Source organism: Python bivittatus, unplaced genomic scaffold, assembly GCF_059951505.1.
Source record: "Python bivittatus isolate LINGU-HERP-01145 unplaced genomic scaffold, Pbiv_v1 ctg000220_np1212, whole genome shotgun sequence".
In the NCBI taxonomy this organism is placed as follows: Eukaryota; Metazoa; Chordata; class Lepidosauria; order Squamata; family Pythonidae; genus Python; species Python bivittatus.
The window spans coordinates 22,186,672-22,196,403 of NW_028277048.1; the positions used below are offsets into that span (position 1 = coordinate 22,186,672).

At 44.2% G+C, this 9,732-nt stretch overlaps 1 protein-coding gene across 1 annotated transcript; it reads right to left on the reverse strand.

Moving 5' to 3' along the window:
- Positions 1–5,332, reverse strand: LOC103048831 (retinol dehydrogenase 16-like). The gene is made up of 4 exons (XM_088138110.1): positions 4,993–5,332; positions 4,303–4,561; positions 1,917–2,074; positions 1–218 (listed from the first exon to the last, which is right to left on the reverse strand). Exons 1-4 carry the CDS (start codon positions 5,303–5,305, stop codon positions 1–3), a joined length of 948 nt encoding a protein of 315 aa, XP_087994236.1. The 5' UTR covers positions 5,306–5,332.
- Positions 5,333–9,732: the final 4,400 nt, after the last annotated feature.

Below are 9,732 nucleotides of genomic sequence, written 5' to 3' on the forward strand. Positions count from 1 at the left end.
CTAACTTGTGTGTGCTGTTACATACAAAACAACTAGAAATACCCAGTCTACCACCCAGCTTGGCAAATAAGAAGTAGTCAGGATGATCAGCTTTGCATCCCAGCCAGCAGAGTAGCGAGCACGAGGATGGCGGGACGTTAAGGCATGCTCTATACGGTCTGTCACCAAACAGAAGTTCTTCTCACCATATATCTTGGAACGTTGCACCATTTTGGAATCTAGGTATGAAAAGCATTAAGCACAGAAACTATCATCCAGGAGAAATTGTGAAGTTTCTAGTAATAGCCCTGGCTTTTAAAATCAGTGCCAAACTGACTCTCCATGGATAGTTAAGCTTATCAACATGTTGAAATTGTCATCATATATTTATTTCTTCAGATGTTTGTGTGGTGGTCAATCCAGAAATTCTACGTAGTTTACAATGACACACTTGCCATATAATAAAACAAATTCCAAACACCAAGACATTTTAAAAAAGCAATAAAGTCAGTAAGAAGTGATCTAAAAACTAAAGAAATTCATGTCAAACAGGACTACCCATAGCACCTCAACATTCAGTGCAGCACAATGGTCTATTCAGCCTTACAACAACTAGGAGGTTGGAGCCCCCAGCCCTCAGGGGATAATCTATTGCACAAGTGTGTGGGGGGGGGGGGAGCGCCCAAGAAGGACCACTCAGCAGACATAGAAAGAAAAGGGCGATAGGCTGAAAGAGGTTGAAACGGGGGAATGAGAGAGCTGTAAATAGAGGAATTGTGAACAAGGGCTCCTCCTCCAGGCCACTGAGTTAAAACAACATGCACCACATCAGGATAGGCCAGTAGCTAGTGGACAACCCTGGAAACCAACCATTTTGACAGACCCATGCATAACAAACGCAGCGATCACCCTAAGAATCTCAAAGTTACGATGGTGTAAGCAAAAGGCACGGCTGAGAATTTTGGTGACATAAGTAAACTTGGTGCCTGGAGCTGCGTGAGATTGATCCAAGGACTATGCGCAATTCCTCAAATATACCAAAAGTAATAAAAACAGCAGAAAATATGGCCATGAGAAATCCTTAGCAGCAGCAGCAGCAACAGCAGCAGCAGCCAACAGCAACATAAGCAGCATAACAAAGCTGGCAGAAGCCAGCTCTCATTCTGGTTCAGCTCAATCTTCTGGGCACCACAGGACCAGCACTCTCAGGGAGGAAGATGCCCAGGTTTATACAGAGTCTGGGAAACCTGACCCTCTTTGGAAAGTGCCGACCAAGCGCTCTGCAGAACTAGTTGCCTGGACTCCCCTGCAGACAGGCCAAATGCCCACTGGGAAGAGTGACCAGTTACGAGAGGGAGAGGGCAGCCTACAGTGGCTTCTGCTGGCCACATCCTGAGCTCTTTGGCAACCAAAGGGTCAGCAAAGCATGTCAGTTCACATCCACAACAAAGAAATGGCACTGGAAGCAGTTGGAACACATGACTTTAAAACTGGAATAGCTACAGGTGACATTAAACTGCCTCAGGGAAGTTCATGAGAACATGGCAGGAAAATGTGGTTACTGGGTAAGGGAGGAGTGGCCTCGTGTGTTGAACACCCCAAACTCACCTTCTTCCTCAGCCTCAGCCCCAGCCCACATGGGGGAATGTGATTGGCTTTTTTCTTACCAGCAGGAAGTCCACAAATCTCTTCCCTGAACTATTCCTACAAAGCCACTCCCAGGACAGCACTACCTGCCAGCCTCAGTACCAAAAGAGAACAGAAATTGAGTGTTGGGAGAGAGACAGTTATGCTGGCACCTTCTTGGGACACTTCACAGACTGGAGGAAAGCATGATAAACCATGACCCCATGGCTGCCCTGCACGCCTGGCCCTCTAGCACTTTCTCGGTTACCACCAAACAGCCTTCCCCACAAGCTCTTTCCCCTTTAACTCACACATTTTCAAGAACTTCTGCCCATAGCTTTCTTGAATGTTCGGGGCCAGCTGGCACCATATTCTCTGCAAGGACTCCTCCAGAGGATCAAAGATAGGTGTTGAAAAAACGCCAGGTTCAACCACGCTGACATGGACCCCTAAAGTCTGCATCTCTTGCCTGGATTGAAACCAAAGCAATAAGAAAAAAAGAAAGGGCTTGTTCTTAGACCAAGGATCCACAACTTTCAATGTCCTGCTCCCACAGCATCAAATACAGAAAATTGCCTTTTCTGCTGGAATTCTCTAAAAGGAGGTTCAGAAGGGTGACAGAAACTGTCCCCCAAATATAATGGTGCCTTCCATGTCCGACTGACATGCCTTGCTAGGAACCTTCGCTAGACATTTCCCATTGTTTTCGTGGAACCGATTTCCAAATGGCGCCTTCCTTTGGGACCACCACAGAGAGGCGGATACCTCAGGTTTTCAACTGGTCAGGACATCTCTCTGGCTAGAAGAAGAATGTGTTTGCCAGTGTGTTTCAGTTGCATTCAGTTGATGGGTCATTTATATCGTTCATTTATTTTTAATTTTTAGTATTATTAAATTTATATGCCGCCCGTCTCCCCCAGAGGGAGACTCTGGGCAGCTCACAATTAAAATCAAACAACAAAAACAGTAAAAAGTACTGCTTTACTTGGCATAGCCAAGATTTCACACTCTTCCCGAAGGACATGAGAGTGGGGGCACACCACACCTCAGGTGGTAAGTTGTTCCACGGGTGGGGGCCACGGCAGAAAAGGCCCTCTTCCTAGACCCCGCCAGTCGAAATTCCTTGACTGGTAGGGTCTGCAACATGCCCCTTCTGCCAGACCGAGTGTGGCAGCCTGATATAACGGGGGCAAGACGGCTCCTCCGATAACCTGGTCCTGTGCCATGAAGGGCTTTACCAACACCTTGAATTGGACCCGGAAGCAAACCAGCAACCAACGCAGCCTGCGTAACAGGTGTTCTATGTGCCCCTGGGGGCATTCAAATCTGCCGGTGCTGCACCATTTTCTGCCACCTGTAGCTTCTGGATCCACTTCAAGGGTAGCCCCACGTAGAGTAGTAATCCATAATACCAGTGTTACTGTTTATTTTCAATTAAAACATCTTTATCCCATGGTCTCTGAATGGGATCTAAAATGCAGTCGACCTGGATAACAAAAACAGTTAAACACAGGATCTCAAGGCATAGTATCCACATGAAAAAGAGACTTAAAACGTGCAAGTTCCTCACTTTCCGACAGTAATTAGGACCAGGAACAACATCACTAAGCAACGCGGTTGTAAGGCGCAATGCCACGTGACCGTGCCGATTTATGACAGCAGTTCTGGTGGTCACAGTTGGTGCCATGACGTAAATCCAAACATGGTTGCAGCGTCCCGCGGTCACGCAATCCCCATTTGTGACCTCTTCCCGGCTTCCCCATTGACTTTTTCGGAAGCTGGCAGTGAAGGTCGCAAATAGTGATCACGTGGCCAGGGGATGCTACGACCGTCATAATTGTGACTCAGTTGCCAAGCAGCCAAATCATGTTCACATGACCGTGGGGACAGTTGCAACTACAAGGATCAGTCATAAGTCCCCCTCATTCAGCACCATCATAACTTCAAACAGTCGCTGAACAGGTGGACATTCAACAAGGACTACCTGTATATCCAATTCAAATCAGACATATTTCAAATAGCCCTTGATCTCCTCTCTTACCTTCCATTTTCTAAATTGGGGGCTTGATGAGAAATGTGATTTTCTCATTATTTCCACTGTTATTTCTTCATTTACTTCCATCTGTAATTCACCTTTTCTTTCATGGACCATGAAATGATATCCGATTGTTTTGAGCTGTTATCACCCCTCCGATTACTTTTACTGAAATATATATATATACAGCATATATATCTTTTAAAGGTATCTTTTACTGAAACCGTAATTAAGTACGGCTTCAGCATACCTCTTGACCACTTCCCAACACTTTTTCATTCTAGCCTGGAGGGGACGCCTCCTTAGAAAGCCAGAGGGCACATACGAAAGGTTCAGATCGTGATGTAGCTGCTGGGTATTGTTATTGTCTCATCCTGGCCAACCTCCTCATTGGGATAAAAATTGCCCCAATTCATTTGAGAGTCTGAGGCAAAAAGAACAAGATACTGCCCACCACATCACTCCATCCACCAAGGTTAGCAGATTGGATGTCCAAAACCGGACAGGCCATCGGGCATACACAGCTATGACTTCTTGCACCTGAGCCCCTTTGTCTGCCTCCGAACTGAACACATCAGTAACCTCTCTCTCTACCCAGTGGTAGGGCTAGCCCCACTTGTAGTTTGGAAGTCTTGATGACAAATCTTCAGAAGTTACTTTACCTCAGACTGTCAGAAAAGGCTTCAATGCCGTATTTGGATATAGGATAGCCTCCTCCAATGAACGACAGTCTTCCCAGCACACTGGACACGTTGACCACCCTCCCTTTGGCCTTCCTTACAAAGGGCAGCATGTGAAGCGTTACGTCAATTAACCCAAGCAGGTTGACATCCAGCACTGATACAAAGTCCTTCTTGGTCAGCCACTCGTTGGGAGCTGTTGGGTTACCAGTACCTGCATTGTTTATCAGTCCCCAAAGTCCTGTGGAATCAGAGGAGATAAGACTGTTACAACTCCACTTGCTTCTCTTTGCAGATTCGCATCCATGCATCCATGCATCCATGCATCCATGCATCCATGCATCCATGCATCCATGCATCTATCTATCTATCTATCTATCTATCTATCTATCTATCTATCTATCTACCTACCTACCTACCTACCTACCTACCTATCTATCCAGGTTTCCATACATTCAATATTGCTAACCCCAAATCTGTCAAGAAAATATCAACCCTTCAGCGTAGAACAGACTAGAAATCCAAAGTGATGGATGCTAATATTCTAGAAGATGCCATGCCTTATTAATTTAGGCAAGAAAGCCATCATAATATTGGCACGTTAATAAAAACAATAATGGTAATTTTGGGGCACATTGAGGACACAGAGTAAGAGTTAACCAGGCACAGTACCTTTGTTCCCCACACATGTTTTCACCCACTCAGTTGCTGCTGCAACACTCTCAGTGCTGGTGACATCCAGCAGGGTGGTTTTTAACCGGTCCGATGTGAGTTTCTCCAGCTGTTCCGCCCCTTCCGGAGTGAGACACGCGGCCAACACCCGCAGACCCCGGGCATCCAGCTGCCTGGCCAGCTGGTTCCCAAAGCCAGTGTCACACCCCGTGATGAAGGCGTATTTCTCCGTCAGGTTCTCCACCGTCTGTCTCTCCCGGTACCATCGTCGAAGGAGGTAAAGCCCCACCAGGGCAGCCAGGTAGAGCCACATGGCTGATACCTACCAGGAAGAAGCAAGCAGTGTGAATGGATGAGGAGCGATGCACATAGCAAGCTTCGGAAGCCCAGACGTTTTACTGTGAAATGATTGGCTAGTGGCCTTGTTGGTAAGACCAAGAACCAGTGAGTAGACCATTTCCTTGGAACCTCTCTGTACAATGAGAGGACAGGAGATCACCCACATGCGCTCCAGACAGCTGCTTCTCGCAAGGAGACCATAGGACACTGGTTTTCTGTGGGTTTGAGTGCCAGGAAATGAAAGGATCAGCCATCTTGCTCGCAACCATGGCAGAACCTTTTAAAGGAGACTACATTCGCTAACCTCCCTCTCTAATCACTTTCGGAAATTACCTATTAACCATCTTAAAACTATTAGCAACCTTCGGAACAATAAGTCTGAAAAGTTGCCAGCTGAGATTATCTTCAACTCTGAACAAAAGAAAAAATTATTATAAGCTATGAACTTAAAGAATTAATAATAATAAATAAATATTATTTATTATAAAATACATAGCTTCTCGTGGGAAACACTTGTTTTGGCTGTCTTGGATTGTAAGTAATAACAAAGATAAGTGACTTTATGATTTTAGGAACTGGACACAAGAGGGGACCAGAGATTCCAAAGAGAAGTAAAAAAAAAACATATAAGCCTGCTTTTGTACTGAGACTTAAAAAATGACACAAAACATTATAACATTGGAAATATTAAAGGAGATCTTTGAAGAACAGAGCCAGAAATTAGTGGCTACAATATCAACAGTGGCACTATAGGTAGTTCTTGACTTACAACCACAACAGGGACTGGATAATTCGCCGTTAACCAGTTCTATAGTGAAGCAAGGCATCACGTGACTGCACCCAATTTTATGACGTTTTTTGTGGCAGTCATTAAGCGAATCACCACGGTCATTAAGAAAATCACGTCGTTAAGTGAATCACACGGATTGATTTTGCTTCTGGAAACTGGCTGGGAAGGTCACAAATGGTGATCACGTGGCCCCCAGGATGCTGCAACTGCCCTGAATACATGCCAGTTGCCAACCAATCGAATTTTAATCACATGACTGCGGAGACGCTGAGATGGTCGTACTGGCTGGAGTTTTAAAAATTAAAGGGGAAATACAAATGACAAACCAAGAGATTGACCTGGAAAATGTTTTCTTATTGGATTTACAAAAGAGGCTTGTTACATCCTTGAAGAGGTTGGTGTGATGGGATAAAGAAGAATTGTAGAGGAATCAAATCCTATGACAATATTTGAATGAACTAAAGATTAAGACTGTTAGTAGTAAAAGGAAGGAATATAATGTCAGTTTATTTGATCAAGGTTAAAATGAGACTTTTTGTTTTTTTTTTTGTTTGGCAAAGTTCCGGCAACCCTTTACGGACTTTTTGCTGACACCAGGATTGAAAAGGTGATGTTTTATGGATTTGCTTATAGATAAGAGATGGGATATGAGATGAAGAGATATCTGTTTGTAATCTTTAAAGGGGTGAAGACTAATAATGTTTATACTTGTTGTGACGAAGTTTGGAAGTCACTTCTTTATATATTTCTTTTCTTTTTCTTCATTATATTCTTTATAATATAATTATAAATTATAAATATAATGGACACATACTGAATCAATGCCAAAACTGAATTGGACGCAAATAAATTGCACGCTGGTTTATGACCTATCAAGATTTATTTCTGGTAAGGTGTCGAATTTTTTTTTACTTGAGAATAAATGCATGACAGATTTCCTTTCATCCCAAGAGATCATCCTTTCTCTCTTCAGTCTAAAAGTCATGACGCTGAGGCAATTTTGGATCGCTGGCAACATTTCTCAGTGGTATATTAACTGATCTGGTAAATGAACCACCCCACCCTCCCCAAACACAGACAATGGCCAGAGATTGTCCTTTCACCTTCCAATAACGTTTCGGGTTACTCAGTTGGCAAGGTTCCAACTGTGATCTCCATATACCAGAACATATTTTCCGAATTTCCCCGTGAAACTGTTGCTTAGAGTTAGAGGAGGAGGCCTGACTGTTGTCCCTATCTCATTTTTCACACACATGCCCCATCGAATCACCCAACCCCTCTATGATTTGGGGCCCTTCCGCCTCTGGAGTTAAAAGAGTATTTCACCCTTCCTTGAACTGGCACAAAACAAGGGCAGCAGAAAAGGGATCTCCCGTTGCCAATCCCTAACCTAGCTCGGCTGCATCTGGCTTCAGTCACTGCTGGAGGACATGGCCCTCGTTTGGAAGGGCACTATGGTTATAAGTGAGGCGGAGCGTTTTCTCCTCTGCTTTGCTCCCCTCCCCTTTCAGTAACTCACAGTCAAGCCCTCCAGCAGGAACAGCTTTTAGGCAAGTCTAGGCTACCCTTGACTTGGCCTTCTCCCACACCCCACCTGGGCACCTTCCAAGGTGTACAGAAACACTGGAATAGAGATAGCCGAGGAGCAGGAGGAGGAGCAGGAGGAGGAGGAGGAGCAGAAGGAAGAGGAGGAGGAGGAGGCACGCCCTGCCACAATTGGGCTTCTAGCTAGATCCTGTAGCCTGGGAGAACTGAAACGGATCACCTGTGGCCCCTTCCTTTCGACCCACCATAGAGAGGCGGATACCTCAGGTTTTAAACTGGTCGTGACGACTCTGTGGCTAGAAGAAGAAATGCCAGTGCGTTTTAATTGCATTCAGTTGATGGGGTAATTTATATAATACCAGTCTTACTGTTTATCTTTAATTAAAACATCTTTACCCCACGGTCTCTAAATGGGATCTATAAAGCATTCAAACTGGCTGACAAAAATAGTTAAACACAGGACCTTAAGGTATAATATCCACATGAAAGACACTTTACAAAATGCAATATATGTAGTCCTCAGTTTCTGACAGTAATTGGGACCAGAAACTCCATTACTAAGCAACACGGTGGTAATGTGTGACCAGAGGCCAACTTTTCTGGGCTGGCAGCATTCCTGCCCAGATATCCTCCTGCCTTGGAAGAGGTACTGTATTTAACTTGAATGAGATGCAGGAAAGGGTAGGCCTTCCCATTCCTTACAGCAAAGCAAAAAAAAAAGGGGGGGGGGAATACTGAGTTTAAGGAAGGCAGGATACAGGTACCAGCTTGTTTCCATCTAGTTTCTATAATGAGATTTTTAAAAAATGTTTTAAAATAATCTCTTCAGTGCTTTTTTGGGGAGGGGGGTTGGCAGGTTGCATTCAGCATGAACTGCTACCCTATGTATTCTTGTGGCCCTGGGGTCAAACAATAAAAGGGCAAGAGTCCTGGGCTGAGTTCCCACTGTTTCCTTAGGGCCGAAGCAACAGCTGAAATGTTTCAGGTATCCTTCTAATAAAACTACTGTTTGAAGGAATGCTGCCAGCCCAGACAATTCCTAGGAAACCTTTGCTTTCAGCCTGAAATAAACCCCATTTTTCATTTTGCCCAGAGCCCTTTCTTTTCCTGCTTCTCATCCTGCTTTTCATCTCCCGCTTGAGAGGACTTCAAAAGCCAAAAGCACTTTAGCTACCTGCTTTTCAGGGATTGCCACTTAAGGCATTCCTTCATAGACATTCCCCTACTTACAAACGGGTTACGTTCCAAGAGGCTTTTCGTAAGTCCATTTTGTTCATAAGTCCAACAAAGTAAAAAGTAAAAAAAAGAGGAGGAGGGTGAACTAATGATTTATGGATTTGGGGATTAAAAAGGGTTAATGAGGAAGGGGAAAGAGGAAGATGACAATTACTCGATAGAAAGAAGGGTGGAAGTCAAAATTCTATGTTTTCTTTTCTTTTTACTGTTTTCCCACCTTTTTTCCCTTTATTTTTTATACTTTTATTGTATAGAAAATTTCTGATAAAAATATTTTTTAAAAAGGTAGAAGTTACATAAGAGAACCATAAATTATATTATATTAAATTAAAGACAGACACCCCTGTCCAAATCAGCTGGGGTGAAGGGCTGAAGGGTTGGTGGAAGAACTCAGTTATGGCTTGGTTGTAGATTGTTAGTAAGGTGGGGGCTGCAGGTACCTCCACAGGGAGAGAGTTCCAGGAAGGGGGAGCAGAGGAGGCCTGCTGGGTCACCCACACCCCATGAACCTCACAAGGAGGGGGACAGGCTTTCTGAAGATGACTAGACCGGCTTCAGTTCTGGCAAGACCGTGAAAAGTTCTCCTTTTCAAGGAGCAATATTTTTACTGTCTATAAATATTTTCCCACTGTTCTTCAATCTTATTTCTAAGGCAACCTATAGTAAAGGGGAATGAAAACATGGATGTGTTTTTTCAGTGCAGATGACTGAGCTAGCAAATAGTTTTCTTGTTTTTGTTCAAGCACACGAATCTCATCTCTCAGGGCCGTGGGTGGTAGGGGTGGGTGTCTTTTCTTTTCTTTTCTTTTCTTTTCTTTTCTTTTCTTTTC